At 42.9% G+C, this 16,406-nt stretch overlaps 1 protein-coding gene and 1 long non-coding RNA gene across 3 annotated transcripts in view; one reads left to right on the top strand and one right to left on the bottom strand.

The window, feature by feature from the left end:
- The window catches only part of CACUL1 (CDK2 associated cullin domain 1), a 76,628-nt gene extending 68,578 nt beyond the window's left edge, over positions 1-8,050 (bottom strand). The window contains exon 1 of one of the 2 annotated variants that reach the window (XM_005284154.4): positions 7,549-8,050. In XM_005284154.4, coding sequence (XP_005284211.2) covers positions 7,549-7,876 — 328 coding nt within the window. In that variant the 5' untranslated portion in view covers positions 7,877-8,050. The remainder of the gene's footprint in view (positions 1-7,548) is intronic. The other variant, XM_065552379.1, reaches the window with a different exon arrangement.
- Positions 8,051-8,163: 113 nt separating this feature from the next.
- Positions 8,164-16,171, top strand: LOC135972796 (uncharacterized). The gene is made up of 3 exons (XR_010589319.1): positions 8,164-9,464; positions 10,114-10,281; positions 12,723-16,171. It is a non-coding gene; the product is annotated as an uncharacterized LOC135972796 (long non-coding RNA).
- Positions 16,172-16,406: the final 235 nt, after the last annotated feature.

The raw sequence follows: 16,406 nt of genomic DNA, 5'->3' as shown, positions 1-16,406 counted from the left end.
TCACATCCAAGGTGAATGTCCTAACCAGTGGGTTATTGTGCATAAGGAAGAGACCAACTTCTTCTCCTTGGATTTTTATGCATGGCCTGATCCAGTAGGACGCCTCAGAATATGCCTACAGGATTTGGCCCTGCAGGAGAGACAAGCAGGGAAATATTTAGTCTGAGCATCCTTCAGGGCTTAGTCACCAAGCTGCTCAGTGGTGTTAGGATTAAGGCAGTTGTGCACATGGCCGGCGGCAGGCGAACTTTACAGGTGGGAATTTAGGCACCTACATGGTTAGGTGGCAGCTGACTAGGGGTTTTGAGGATTTAATTTCCAGATTTAGGTGCTCGAAGTGGCAATTAGGTACCTAAACTGCTTTATGGATCTAGCCCTAAAACTCAGTTGTCCAGTGTCTGGGTAGCTATTCTCAACAATACCTTACATGTAGCTTTGGACAGCCCAATCTGCTTTTATTAAAAAGAATGTTGGGATATTTAAAGTCCATTTGGTCACCAGAGGAAGAAGAGACTTTAGTTTAAAGTCTCATCCAAAAGATAATGCCTCCATGCAGCCAACACTAAATATTAGTCCAAACCCTTGTGTAGATTTGAGTGTAATTAAACTAAGCTATAGTGACAAAGAAAATGAGTGACCTAAGAACTAATTTGGAACTAAATGGAATCAATTTTTAAACAGAGTTATAAGCTCTATCAATTTTTTTGTGGCACCACAAAGAATTAAGCACTAGAAACCTGAAAACCTATTCAGTTTCAGTCTTGAAGAGGGAAAGGGTAAAGTGACACTTTTATGAATAAACCTCTGATACAGGTAGCGGTTGCAGTGTACTAACTGGCTGGAATCTATAGATTTTGGAAGTACTGTGTAGTAGATTTTAATTAGAAAGCTACTACAAACACTATTTATTCCATTCAGGAGTAAAGTGCACTTGATTGCCACACACACTTGAACTGAAGCCAACCAAAATGTTTATATATCAAACAGTCCAATGACTATAAACTGTTCAATTTCTGCTCATTTTATTCTTTAAATAAAAAAAATAAAAAAATTACTCCAGAGTTCTAAGAACTCTCGCTCTCATATACATCACATCCCTTTCTTTCCCACCCATATCTACTAACACAGAACAAATGCTGAATTAGTACAATACTGCCTGATGATCAGGTTTGTGGGGGTAACATTGAGATTGTGCAAAAACAGTTTTATCGAGAGCAAGGGCAGGGTGGAGGGTAGGGAGACCAACTCAGTGAGTTTTTAGGTGAATTATTTGTATTTTTTTCATTTGTTTATGAATATCACAAATATTTGAAAGTAGAGGGTTTGGGGGGGGTTATTGTTTTTAAAACACCAACATCATTAGTCTCCAGTTTCAATCTGTAAGTGAAAACATTCTAAAATATTATAAGAAAATTCTATACAATTCTCCAAAGGGCAGCTGATAATATGGTTCTACATAAATCTGGCAACATATTTTTATTTATTTTTTCAGTGTTGAAATCATCCAGTGGCTATTTCACATTCAAATCATAGTAAATGTGAAAGCTGCTGATCAATCCTGCAAACCACCGATTACCAGCTATCACTGTATGATTTTATCTGATGCACTATGACTACTGTTGAAACAAGTGGTAGAAAACCGGTGATTTGAAAGGACAGAAGTAAACCAAACAATTCTTCCCAGGTAAATTGTAAACACTGCCAAGATTTGAAAAGTAGCAAGATAGAAGGAATTTGTGCTCATCTCAGAAAGTGTAGAAATTCAGTTTCTTCAGAGCCTAAAGTCAAATGTGCCACTGAATTAAATGTTGTCTATTAAAGTGGAAAAGCAGAATGCTGATGAGTTTTATTCTGTAACCAATATTTTCAATGTCATGGTCATAATTGAAATATAGTCAAAAAATATTCATGTTCCAGGACTTCCATGAACTCTTCCACATCAACTTCATTCAGAAGCCATCCAAATGCCAAAAAACAGCAAAGCGCAATCAATAATTGTCATTAAAATAAACTTGAAATTGATAAGAAAGCTACAGAGTTCTTTTTATGCTAACATCACTTCCTGTATAGCACAAAGTGACAAATTAAAAAAAAGACTGAAGCACTTTGTCCCTGAACACTCTTCCAGACAGATTTAAATTCACAGATCGACTAATAGATCCTGCAAGTGAAGAAATTTTAAAGGAAAAACTAAAAGAGTTAACATGGACATTAATGCAAGGCGATTAGTCTAACATGAAAAGTGAACCAACAATAGCTACATGTATCCATGTAGAAAAAAAAATCTGTGCCTACTTATTGCTATTAATTATATGTCAAAGTAAAACAGAAGAATATTGTGTCCAAATTGCCAAGAATGCCTATGCATGTCAAGGTCTGACAAGGGGTTATTTGTCATTTATTCAGACAACAAAAATAAAATGACAGCAGAGAGAGAGAATTTAGCAGGAATAATCCCAAACTTCTGACGTGAGGATGTACAGCACACTTTTTAAATCATATTGAGAAAATAGTAATACCTAACACAACCCTAAACCACACTGTGAAAACTCAAGAATTCTTCCAAAAACACCATTAACCTCAAACAGAATCCCGCGGCTTCCCTGATATAAAATCCAATCACATCAGCTTGTGGCTACCATTATGGGTCTGGTCTCTGCGGCTCTACAGAAATTTAAAGAAGCTTTTTCATCAGTTCCAAAGGCGTATCCAACCTTACCTACGCTCAGATGACTTTGCAATCAACAACAGAGCTTTTACAGTTTCTAAAGCACCTATAGGGACCCACTCCTTCTCAGAGAGAACATCCAAACAGTGGTTGCAAACTGTCATGATGGCTAAATGCTAAATCATATGTTCTGTGTCTTTTGATTAGTTCACAAAGGTCTCACAGTCCATGTGGATTTGTGAAGTGCATTATTCCAAAATAAAGAAAACTCAGCATAAGAGGAGAGGAGAAAAGCTGAAAATGCAGAAAGATTCATCAGCAGTGTTAAATGAGAGAGGCGAAAGCTTGACTGAAACTGGTTTGCATAGGGCCTCCATATTGCCAATGGCAGCACTGACTCATTTTTCAGCAAAAAAGCAACCAGCACATTTTCCTGCAAGATCATCCAGAAGTGCCAAGAGTAATGTAAATCTTTATTCTCAACTACAGTGCAAGCCCTATTTAATAGGTCTTAGGTAATTCAGATCAGGAAGAGCCAGTTGGAAGAAACTGCATTATAGGCAATTGCAAAGCACGGTTGAAAAAAATTCCAACTAAATTAGCAAAGCCTGCTAGATAGTGTCATTCAAATATATCAATATATCCAAGCACATCTTGCATCTCATATTTTTATTCATTTAACAATAAAAGAAAAATAACTCTAGTTTTCCTCCTGCAATCACCATTCACAACTATAACAAATTAGTTCTAAGAATGAATACTTTTGGAAAACAGTCTGTCATATGCTGCATGAAGAGTTTACCTGTAGAAATTGTTGCTTTTCATACGACGACCATTCCATATTGTTCTTTGTTTTTAGACAAAGTAGTACAGGAAGTTAAAAGAATGTCCAATGGCACTTTCCCCCAGCTGCGGCCTGGCATAATGTAGCAAGATTATGAATCCATTCTGTGGTTGCATTTCACACCACTACTTCCCACTCAGAATGCTTACCAAGAGTAAATTTCAAACTTTTTGTCTACATCAATGGATTTGTTTACACAGAAAAATGAACATACAGAATGCTTAATAACTAAGTTCTTACATAAATTGGGTAAACACATGTCAGCATATCTGACGATCATGCGTGCTGCTAGCTGCACTGCCAAACAAGGATTTTATTAAGCTGAGCAACAAACCCATATTGGCCATGTTTGCAAGTAGGGCAAAAGCCTAACTTAAAACAGTTTACAGCCACATTGTGCATTGATGCAAACTGCGCTTTATCCATTTTTTCTACAATTATCTTATGATCCGATTAAAACACAGATAAATTCTCAATATTTTAAGTAAAACGACATGAATTGACTCTCTAATGACCTTAGAAAAAACCTACAGCTTCTATAAATATTAGGTTTATAATCATCTATCTGGCGATGAACAACACAGCTTGCACCAGAGAAGTAATTTATTTTAAATCTTTTATGGGAACAAAAGGAGGACAGTGTGAAATTAAATATGCAATATCAAGTCTATCTAGTTTTCGGTCTACCAACCCTACCAGAATATCATTTATATATTTAACTAGATTTGACCCCCCCCCCCAATATGCATTTAAAAGGGTCAGCCTTCAAACATCTCCCCCTACAAGCCTGCAGGAGTAGTTAGACAAAAAAGTACACTGGTCTGCAACTAAACCAGAAACAAAATCAACACACTGCAAGTAAATTAATATTACACCGCCAGTCATTATTTTCTATTTTGCAGGAAGGAAACAAGAGAGCAGGATCTACTCAGATGTTACCGGACTTCAAATTTATCAAGAGATGGAAAAACCATTCACAGGAGGATTGAGACAGTATAGGGCAAGAGCAAGAAGAGTGAAATTAACATGCTCCTAGTCAGTTCTACTCTGCTGCCTGGGAGTATTCTGTTTAAAATCTTGTCTACCTTTAGAAAACTGCCCCTTCATGACATGAGGATCAGCAATGGATCCAACTGCACTCGTGCTGAAAACTGCAAGACTGAAGAGTAGTTTAGACCAGCGTTTCTCAAATGGTGCCACCAGTGGATTTTTTTGCAGCCATGACAGCCTCCAAAGCACGGGCAGAGAGGGACAAGCGGGGAACAAAGAAGCAGCCCCTCCCTGCAACACCCAGCTGTTGCTTCTGAGTAGCTGTTACCAAGGGCAGCGAGATGCACCACTTTGGTGTTTATGCTGGTGCTGCCTGCAGGGATCGGTGCCCTGCACTGCGCAACCTCCTTGGGGGCTCCGGGCAGCACCTCTGGAGATAAGTGGGGCCAGTGCCGGAGGCAGCTCGTCAGCGGAAGCAGCTGCGGCACTCAGTCGCTGGGGCGCTCCCCCGGGCAGCTCCCCCGTTCCCTCCAGCTGGGGCACGGGAAGCCTGGGACTCCACTGATGGCCGGTGAGTGCCCAGTCTCGCTGAAGCGCCGGAGGAGGCAGGAACAGAGAGAGTGGTTGGCACTTCCCACGCCTGGGGCCGCACTCGCTGTTTACATTGCTGTAGGTACCACAGTTGTTCAACAGGCTTGGCAGCTCCCCGGCACTGTGAGGGGCTCCCGCTCCAGGACACACTCCGAGCACAAGAATAGGAGCAAAGTCTGGGTGTGCTGGGGAGCTCTATTTACTACCACCTTCCTACTGCATAAATATATTACAATGATTTGGACGTGTATATGTGCATATTTATTTGTTTTTCCTAAAGTTAATTAAGTGTTTTAGAAAAAATTGTAAGAGCCACCACCAGCAAGAGTTAGTGGCCGCACTCTGAGGCCACCAAAAAATTTGATGTGAGAACACCTGGTTTAGACAATAAGCTGCTGCTGAGGTGGTGAAGGCAGGAGAGAAATTGTTGGTTTGTCTCTCCTCTTCCATCTCCTCACTCCTACACACTTATCTCTTCAAAACATCCTCAGAACACACCTGTGGAGTAATTATTATCCCCATTTTTCAGATGTGGAAACTAAGGCAGAGAGATTAAATGGTTTATCCAAGGCCAAAAATGGAGTCAGTGTCAGAGCCAGGATTAAAACACAGGAGTTCTCGGCCCTGCATTCAGATCACAGTGCCTCTATAGACTATGCCATTTCGGCAGCAGCTGCAGAGGCTAAGATCTATGTTGCCCATGTACACATACCACCAAGGTTTATCTGTGACAGGCCAAAGTGATCTATCATGGGGTTCTCAACCTTTTTTTTCTGAGCCCCTCCTCCCGCCAACATGCTATAAAAACTCCCCAGCCCACCTGTGCCACAACTACTGTTTTTCTGCATATAAAAGCCAGGGCCAGCGTTAGGGGATAGAAAGCAGGGCAATTGCCTGGGGCCCCACGCGACAGGGGCCCCCACAAAGCTGCATTGCTCAGGCTTCGGCTTCAGCCTCGGATGGCCCCAGACTCCAGCCCCCTGAAGTGGGGTCCCGGGTTTCTGCCCTGGGCCCCAGCGAGTCTAATGCTGGCCCTGCTTGGCGGACCCCCTGAAACCTGCTCGCAGCCCCCTCAAGGAGCCCTGGGCCCCCGGTTGAGAACTACTGATCTATCACACTGAGGAGTTCTAATGAACCGAACACTTGTTTATGATTTCATAAATATTCCGATTAAACCATTTTACTAGTTTTTACATAGCAGTACTGGATAAGGGAATTCTAAAGATAAATGAAGGTCTGCATACCTTCTAATACATAGCTATTTCATGGAAGCTCTGGGAACAAATGCTCAAATATGCTTTAAAACAAAAAGAAATCTGCCATTTTAATGATAGATCTATATTTTAGAAGACCCACACAACACAAAAGCAAACACAGTAGTTCCTTCACCCTCAAACCTAAAAAATAGAGTTGTCTGAAAACTGGAATTCACATTTAAAACAAAATTTCAGAATTTTTTGTGTAACAAAATTGCTCCAAAATAGAATGAAAAATTAAATTTCAAGATTTCTTGCAGAACCAGAATTCCTAAATTTCATTCAGAAGAAGCTGAAATGACATTCCATTTTGACCTTTCTGAAACTACCAAACTACCTTAAAGACTAACAGATTTATTTGGGCATACGCTTTCGTGGGTAAAAAAACCACTTCTTCAACTGCATCTGAAGAAATGGTTTTTTACCCACGAAAGCTTATGCCCAAATAAATCTGTTAGTCATTAAGGTGCCACCGGACTCCTCGTTGTTTTTGTGGCTACAGACTAACACGGCCACCTCTCTGATACTTGATACCAAACTGCCTGGAGCCCCAACTGCCCACCAGGTGAGGAGCCAGGCAGCCTGGGAAGTCCCAACTCTGAGGCAAGTGGGAAGCATGAGTGTGAAGGGATGCTTTCTACTTCCAACACAGTCAACAGTTCAAATATTTTTGTTCTTAGTTCACATTAGGCAAGGGCTGAGACAGTCAGGGAAGTGGACCAGTTTGAGAACAGACTCAAGGCCCGTCCAGGTATGTGGGGGAAAGAGCGTGTTCAAAGGGAAGGAGGAGCGAAAGACAGTGACAGTTTTAGCTAAGCAGTAGGATGAGAGAGGGGAGCACGTGGTGGGAGAGAGAACAGTTTCAGCCTTGACACCAGAAAGTGGAGGGAAGGGTAGCTCAGACACACAGGCGAAGTCCCAGCTATAGCTCAGTTTTACAGAAGGGGGTGGGGAAGCGGCAGTTAGGGTAGACTCGCATGTGTAATACCAGGACAGGGTGTGAGACCCCAGGCACAGAGTGTGAGCATGCGAGGGGCGGGGCGTGTGTGTGGTGGCACTGGTACAGACTCCAGGCCAGGGACCCCTGGTCACAGGGTGTATGTGTGGGAAGCTGGTGGGACCCAGGGGCAGTCTCGGGGTGGGGTGCAGACCTCTCTGGGGCGGGACAGGAGAGGGGCAGGCCAGGCTCTGTCACTCACAGAACTTGGAGGTGGAGGTGTTGATGGTGGCAGCAGCGACGGCTCCTCCCTTGCCAGCAGCCCCCGTAGAGTCACAGCCCTTCATCAGGCCATTGGCTTCTGGCACCATCTGGGCCTCTTCCTCCTCCTCCTGCTGCCCCCTCTGGGCCTTCCTATCCGCGGGCAGCTGCAGGGCCCGGTCCCCGAGGGGGGCCTGGGCATGGCCCGCAGGGTGCTGCTGCCTGTAGCCATCCACACCGGCCTCCCAGTTGTTATGGTTCTGATCGTCCATCATGGCCTCATAGCTGCTGCTGCTGCCCCCCTCCTCCTCCATGCTCTCCTCCTCCATCCTGCCCGGGGGAGGGGGGCCCCGCTCGGTCCGGCTGGGGGGGCGGGGAGCTCACAACCGACCTCCCATCCTGCACGTTACATCCCAGGGCTCAGAACCTCCGGCTCAGGAGGGCAGGGCAAAGCTGCGGAAAAGCAAACTCGAGCTTCAGCCGTAAAGCGCCGCTCCAAAGCCGCGACACTTTGCGGCGGTGGCTGAAGCGCAGCCTCCGCCCGATGCCGCCGCGGGGCACTATGGGGATCGTAGTCTACCAGGCCAGGGAGGCGGTAGGATGTATCACGTGACGTGGCCTCTGGCCGTTGTTCCCGACGCCATGTCACTATAGGCAAAGGGCCAAGGCGTGGATGGGGCGAGTTGCTCAGCCTCACAGCGGGGGTGGTGGGCGGTACTCTCGCTGTGAATTGGGGGACTGACAGACCCTGTGCAGGAGAAGAGACCCCCCCCCCCCATCTGTCAGGGAAATACATTGTTTCTGTTGTGAGGGGTGGGGAAGGGAGACTCATTTCTGTGGGGGAGGGGGACCCCCTTTTCCCAGATGGGGAGATTGTTACTCTGGGGGAGACTCTCCCCCTTTGCCATCTGCTGGAGGGCTCTCTGCTGGGAAGGGCTTTGCTTTGTGATTTTCCCTGAGACGTAACTTGGAAAATCTGCTGGAGGAGGAAGTGCTGGGCCAGGGCTGCCAACCGCTGCAGAATTTCAGCTGTCATTTAAAAAGGGTTTCTAGCCCTCGTAGCAGCAGAGAAAACCTTCCAAATGTGAACTGAGTGTAATCCAATGATTAGTCATTTGTATTGCAGTAGTGCCTAGTGGGCCCAGTCAAGGATCAGGTCCCCATTGTGCTAGGCACTATCTGCTTCAGAGAGCATACAAACCTAGCTTCCTGACAAGACACAATGGTGGACAAAAGAGATGCAGTGTAGCCCACTCTCAATTTCATCACACCTCTCACAATATTTGGTGGTTTTCTTAACATCCCAGCTCCTGTAATCATGTGACTGTGAGACGAGCGGCTTTCATTTTAAAAAGCCCTCATGGGTTGTGGAGAAAAGTTTGAAAAAGTGATCTGAGTGTAACCCCACCCCCAAAAAAGGTCAAAACCCAAAAGGCAAATAAAAAGAACCCAAAATGGTAGTTTTAAAAAATAAAAATAAAAATCTCATGATTTTTAAGACACTCGTGTGATTTTTGAACAGTTGGGTTTGGCAGTATTGAGGCAAATGGAGGGAAGGAAAAGGTAACAGTCAAAAAGCACTTTTCTGCATAATGAGCAGTAGTCTCAGCTCATTATCTGCATACCCCTTGCAGGTAGGGTTGCCAGGTGTCAGACATGTCGGGCTCCTAGGCACAGGGGCTGGCACTGGGGCTCCGCGCACTGTCCCTGCCCTGAGCGCCGGCTCTACAGCTCCCATTTGCTGGGAACCGTGGCCAATGGGAGCTGCAGGGGCAGTGCCTGCAGGCAGCATGCAGAGCCCCCTGGCCTCTCCACCTAGGAGCTGGACGTGCCAGCTGCTTTTGGGAGTCGCACGGGCTAGGGCAGACAGGGAGCCTGCCTTAGTCCTGCTGCGCTGCTGACTGGGAGCCACCTGAGGTAAGTGCTGCCCAGCCAGAGCCCACAACCTGAACCCCTGCCTGCACCCGAACCTCCTGCCCCAGGTCGGAAACCCCTCCCACACCCTAACTCCCTCCCGGAGCCTGCACCCCAATTCCCTGTCCCAGCCCTGAGCCCCCTCCTGCACCCTACCTGCCTCATCCACAGCCCAGAGCCCCCTCCTGTACCCCAAACCCATCATCCACGGGCCCACCCCAGCGCCCGCACCCCCAGCTGGAGCCCTCACCCCTCCCGCATCCCAATCCCCTGCCCCAGCATGGTGAAAGTGAGTGAGGGTGGAGTACAACAAGTAACGAAGGGAGGGGGTGGAGTGAGTGGGGGTGGGGCCTGGGAGAAGGGGCTGTGCAGGGCAGAGGCTCAGGGAAGGGGCAGGGCAAGGGTATTTGGGTTTGTGCGATTAGAAAGTTGGCAACCCTACTTGCAGACTGTCTTAAAGAGATTACAAACAGTCTCAGTGCCCCTGCTGCTGCTCAGAGCCTTTCCAAGCTGCAGCAGAGTTAAAACTCGTCTGTTTTATCACTGCAGAGGAAAGAGGGAATTTTAGTTTTCAGAAGTTTTCTCTAGTTATTGGGGGGGGGAGGGTTAATATTTCTCCTTTAAATAAGAAATTATGTTTTTAACTTGAAAGGTGAGGAAAGAGAACATTTCAGGAATTCTCTTTCAATTCCACCCACTGGGATCCAGCAGTATTTATCATTTCAAGACCTGCAGAAACCCATTTATGCAAAAAGACTCATTTTGGATTCGTTTTCAGGCAATTTGGAAAGGTCGCCCTCTGCTGGCATATGATTTCTATGTAAGTGTTGAAATAAGAAATTGAAATCTAGTCCGTTTTAAAATCTGAGTTTAAAGTAGTTTCAGGCACTATACCAGCCTTAGACAGCCCCTACCATTTTTTTGTATGCAGTGTTATTCTAGCCATGTCGGTCCTAGGATATTAGAGACAAGGTGGGTGAAGTAATAACTTTTATTGGACCCACTTGGTCCAATAAAAGATATTACCTCACCCACCTTATCTCCCTCCTAATTTTTGTGATTTTAAAATTTCTTCAAAATATTCCTATTTTTGAATCTTTTCTTCCTCACTCCCATATTATTATATAAAAAAACCCCACACAAATAACTGGGGGAACTGATTATAGTGATACAGTCACGCTGACTATGTACAGAGTGCTGACCAATGCAAAACAGAAAACATTCTCCAATCTCTTTCAGTTATAGTAGTCTTAGGAGTTACTTGCAATTATTATTATTTATTTATATTATTTTAGCCCTTAGGAGCACCAGTCATGGTCCAGAACCCCAGTGTGCTAGGTGCTGTACGAACACAGAAGAGAAAGACAGTTCCTGCCCCAAAGAGTTTATAATCTAAGGCTATGTCTACACTACCACCTATGTCGGCAAAACTTATGTCGCTTAGGGTGTGAATATTCCACCCCCTGATAGACATAAATTACACCAACATAAGCGCTAGCGTGCACAGTGCTATGTCAGCAGGAGAGCTTCTCCCACTGGCATAGCTTCCGCTGTTCGCAGGGGTATGTTTTTTATGCCAATAGGAAAGCTTCTCCAACTGACATAGCTTCTGCTGCTCATGGGCGGGGGGGAGGGTGTTTTTTATGATGACAGGAGAACTCTCTCCATCAGCATAGCTTCTGCTGCTCGTAGGGGTGGTTTTCTTAGGCAGGCAAGAGACCTCTCTCCCATAGCCATAGAGCATCTTCACCAGATGTGCTGCAGCGCTGTAGGTGAAGACATGGCTATAGTAATGATAGTAGGTAAAACATTTCAGACAGAATTGTCATTTTATGTTGATCATGTCCTTTAATAATTTCAATCTCTGTCATTCAAATTGTGCCACCAACTTGAGACAGGGTGAGGGCCTTTGTGAATGAGTGAGGGCATGATACTGTTAGTTGTTGTGTCTGACTCCAAACTCACTTTGCCGACATGACTGAACTTGCCACTGACTTATCTCTGTTAGAATCTCTCAGGATGTACTTGACAAGCTGGTTTCCAGCTGTGACGTGTGAGGTAGTGTCTTTTGCTACCAGCTTATGCACAACTGCAATTCAGATCCTTGTTGGCTTCAGTCAACATCAGACAAATGAGAAAGAAAAGTTGTACATAAAATCATCTGTATTTGGACTTGAGTTGTAGAGCACCCTGGAACTTTTCTTTGAAGATTGAGCTAAAACTAGAAGTGGTGAAAAAAAAATTGTCAAAAAGTAATTTTGGCAAAAACAAAATCTTGTAATTGAAAACAAACTTTCAAATACATTTTCTGTTTTTCAATGGAAAACTGGAAAATAATTTTTTTTATCAAAGCTGCAGATGTTATGGGTTTGATTTTTCATTGAAAAAGCAACCAAAAACATTTTGGGAAGGTTTGACAAAACCAAAAAAAGGAACCTCTCCCATCATCCAATTTTGGTGATCTGTTGCTATGCCTTGACCACGACAAGATGAAGGACTGATAATTTACTTTGTTGTTAACTTGAATTGTTTCTCTGTATCACAGCTTTCTTTGTGCAGCAGGTGGTGTGTAATATTTAATATGAAGAGAGCCCTTTATAATGAATGTTATGGTGAAATCTAAATCAGCAAACAATTTTTAGACTAGATTAGTGTGTCTATTTTCTAGTGATCACAAAGATATGTAAATAATGTTTGCACATCTTAATTGCTACTAAGAAGTGTTTGTGTTGTTAACCTGCAGATCAAGTCATTTCTCCTGCTGATCTAGCTAAACACTCTCAGATCTAATGCCAAGTGCTTAAAAATTATGAGCCAAGGTGAGCAGTAGGAATATATCTGGCCTCACCATAGTTTTTTCTTTATTCTGTTTATTTATAAATTGTCTTGTCAATGTTTGAGGAAAGTGAAAAATGAAAACAAGCCCAAAACGTATCTATTCCTGGGATTTTTTCTTTTCTCTAGATCATTTTCCCTTTTCGCACATGCCTGGTATTGGTGTCTTTGCAGAACTTTTTTCTAGCTTTGGCCACTTTATGCATCAGCCTACCTTTGACTATATGTTTCCTTTCTAAGTTATGGCATTACATTCCCTGCACTTGCATCCTCACACTGTACTTAATGTGGCGAAAATTCAAAAGTGTTTGTAAAATATTGCACCAAAAAGTTCCATATTTATTCTCTTCCTCTGCTCTGGGCAACAAATTGATTCCGTTCACCAGTCAATTTCTTTTCTTACTGTGTTCTTTCTGCTTCCTACAGGGCAATGACGAGCAGAGCCTCTAACCTATGGCTCATGCTGTATAGCACATCACTGAATGCTAGTTAAACTGCTACCATCCAATATATTTAGTCATGGATGAAGGAGCTGATCATACTTCCATTTAAGAGACCTTGCTGAAAGATTCAGCTGGTTCAGGCGATTCCAGATGTGGAGACATCTTGTTCTGGAGAACTTCAGTGTCCATGTCATCAATATCTTTTGTGTATTTGCTCAAGATCTCGTGGCAACTGTGAGACTACCTTCAAATGTTTCTGACTCCTCTCATGACTATATTCACATTCTGCATCTAATTTTTAGGACAGGATTGAAAATACGGGGTGTTAAAAGAAGGCGTTCATGATGGTCTGATCATTACCTGCTCTGGGATAGAATCACTGCCAATCTTTGCCTCTGGAAGGATGGTGGGCCTGTTCCTGTGGAAACTGATGGACATAATGAGGTTACAGATTGTTCTAGGCATGCTGCTGCTCAGTGACTGTCCTTCTAGTGGAACATTATAAATATCAGTTGCATAGGGACATTTACACTGTGGCACCTCGATGCCTTTTCCCCCTCACATTGTATCCTGAGGTCACAAGGATTCACAGTTGGAGAATCCTAGAGTACCGGTGGAGAAAAAGTTGCTACAAGCAAGATAAACTTGTTCCATATTGAATGTCTTTGTTTTTTTGTAGCAGTTTTGATCAAAGTAAAGAGCCTTGTCATCTATAAAATGCAGAACAGCAGAACTTTTCTAAGTTGTGGGCAGTCTGACTGCCAGCCTGCCTTAGCTCGGTATTTGATTTGTGTTTCTTGCTGTAAGAAATTGTCAATATTTTGTTGACAAGAGCATTCAGCTCAGGATCATTATGGCTACCTACCTAAGAAAGGAACAATCGCAGAGCAGTAAGTGAGAAATGCGATCTCTTTTTTGGTTGATTTTCACCTAGTTTCAGTTTCTGGGATTTAGTATGTGTTTATGAAGCTGTGCCCAAGTATCTCTGGGATGGACCCATGACTTTGATCCTTAGTTAAGGCCACTGGAGAGTCTTTGGGAGCTTTAGTGATGAAGATTACCACCATGTTTGTGGAGGGTAAACGCCAGCTGCTGTTAACCAGGTCATAGTTAGGCTCTTGCTTGGAAAATTACCTTTTGACTTTAATAAATTTGCTAATTACCATTCTATCTTAAACCTCCTTTTTTAGGGAAGGTAACAAAGGTGGTGTTAAGGGGTAGCTCCAGCTGCATCTGAATTCTGCATATTTCCTTGATTCCTATTGGTTTGCTTTTTTTCATACCTGAGTATAGAACAGACTGTTTTTATATCAGTTATTGATCTCCTACTGATAGATCACATTAAGGTGCCTATTTAGATTTTTATTACATGTAGCAGGAGCTTTTGATGCCATGATCATGAAATATTGACCACTCTCCTGTGTGGTAGATGGAGCGGCCCTTCAATGAATTTAGTCCTTCGTCTCTGAGTAGCCCCAGAGTTAACGCTAAGCAATCCTCCCCCAAGGCCTCTCAAGCTTGAGGTTTCACAGGGTTCCATTTTATTACCACTCCTATTCAACATGTATGCAAAGCTACTATGAGAGATTGTTAGACGTTGTGAGCTTCACTGTTATCAACATGCAGATACTTGGGTCTAAGTCTCCTTTCCCTCAAACTCAGATTTTACAGTCTACTTCCCCCATGACCGAATAAGGAAGATATCTAAATGAAAGTAAACGGGCCAAGATTTAATACCGCTAAGTGGGAAGAAGAGGGAGGCATTTAATAAAGAAGTTGAAAGAGGGCATGTACCAAGTATTGAGGGTGTATGCCTTCCTTTTGCCAAAATGGTGTACAAGTCTAGTGATCCGCCACTGTTCTTAGATTCTCAGGTAGTGATAATGGTCCATAATGCCTTTGATTGTTTACTGCTGTCAAGGTGGTATTACCATTCCTCTCTACTGAAGGCTTCACAAAGGTTATTTATTCCTGTTACCTATATGCTATACTACTCCAATGCATTCTACTTAAAACGGAGTTTGAAAACCCTTCAAAATTTGTGCCTGCCTCCTTTATGGGATATGCTGGCATAAACGAAGCACTGGTGCTCAAATATATATATTTCCTTTCTGTTAATTTCCAGGGACAATTCAGTGTATTGTTGATTATATGTGAAGCCCTGAATAGTTTAGGACTCAATTATCTAAGAAACCATCTTTTACTATATGTCCCCTTATGGCAGCGTAAGTCAGCCAGGATGTTGCTTTTCTTCAGAACTGTTGAGAGGATAATCCTGCAAGGTGTTAGGTGTCCTCAACTCCGAGTGAAATTATTGGGAAGTTGAGACTCATTCAGCTGTGGGCAAGATGTGAGCTAACTGGCTTATATCTGGAATACAGCATTTCACTTTAGCCCAAAACACAGCGATCAGGTCTGAGACAAGTACCAATGATTTTTTTCCAAACTTAAAAAACAGTCTATGGTTAGCCATTTCTGAGTTATGTGAGTGTTTTAAGAATTCTTTATTCAACAGGCTTTTTTCACAGCTGAAGAACACATTGTTTGATAAGCAAGCGCATTATATGGTCTTTTTGGAATGGAAAGCAAACAGTCTGAAAACTAGCTGCTATATATGTGAGATGTAATTATGTCACATAAGGAGATTTTTTTTGTATAATCCTAGTACACCTACTGCCTGTCTTATGTACTTATGTTTGCATAACTCAACAGTTAATCCATATGTACTTACAAAATCATATATTTAACCATCCAGAATCATTCTAAGATTAATGTAGTTAAAAGTGTTAAAATACATATTTAATCAAAGACTCTAGTCTGATAAATAATAATCAGTAAAAACTGCCAAAAGGGCATATTCTCATCTTGGATGTGTGAGGAATTATACATGCAAATCTCCAAACACGAAGAGGAATCTTTCCCCCTCGAAACGTATTTAGCCAATGAAAAGAACAGTTCTGGGGCTATTCCAGACTGTCAGGTACTGTACTAAGCAATACAAATTTAAAACCATCCCTGAAATGCTTCTTTTCTTAAGGTAGACTGTCAAATCCAACTTTGAATTCCTTAGCTGTTTTCTGAACATGTTACAACCTGAAAGCGGTTTCATATCAGGTGTGATTAAAACAGAAGCAATGCATTCAGTTTCCTATTTACTGTTGACAGTTTTATTCATGCATAAAGAAATTTGGGCAGAGAACTTGAAAACATGACTTTGAGAAGAGTAAGTAGGGATGAAGATGAGAGTTGTTAGGCTGTAGGATAAACAGACAAATGATTCCATGTTGAAAATATGAGCGGATTACAAGTTTGTTCAATGCAGTGAATGACAAGGAAATTATTTGTGAACGCACAACTGAAAGCTTGATTTTAAAGCAATATGAATTATCTTGATTTGAAGTTAAGAGGATTAAAAGAGTGTAAATAATTCAAGACCCAGGGGCTGCATTTGGGGATTATTTTCTCACAATTTATACATGTATCCACTCGGGGGAGTACTTTCCATTAGGTATTCCTTTTCATGTATGTTTTTGTTAATTTACCTCTTCCTTGAAGATGTCAATTTTATTATCCCATAGAAAGATAAATATTCAGCAAACTAAACTTAGCAAAACAAAGACAACAGAAAGAGCCCGGGACCTCTCCTGTCCCAAGAGCTACTTCCAGG

Source organism: Chrysemys picta, chromosome 7, assembly GCF_011386835.1.
Source record: "Chrysemys picta bellii isolate R12L10 chromosome 7, ASM1138683v2, whole genome shotgun sequence".
NCBI lineage: Eukaryota > Metazoa > Chordata > Testudines > Emydidae > Chrysemys > Chrysemys picta.
This window is presented reverse-complemented; position numbering and strand designations above follow the sequence as displayed.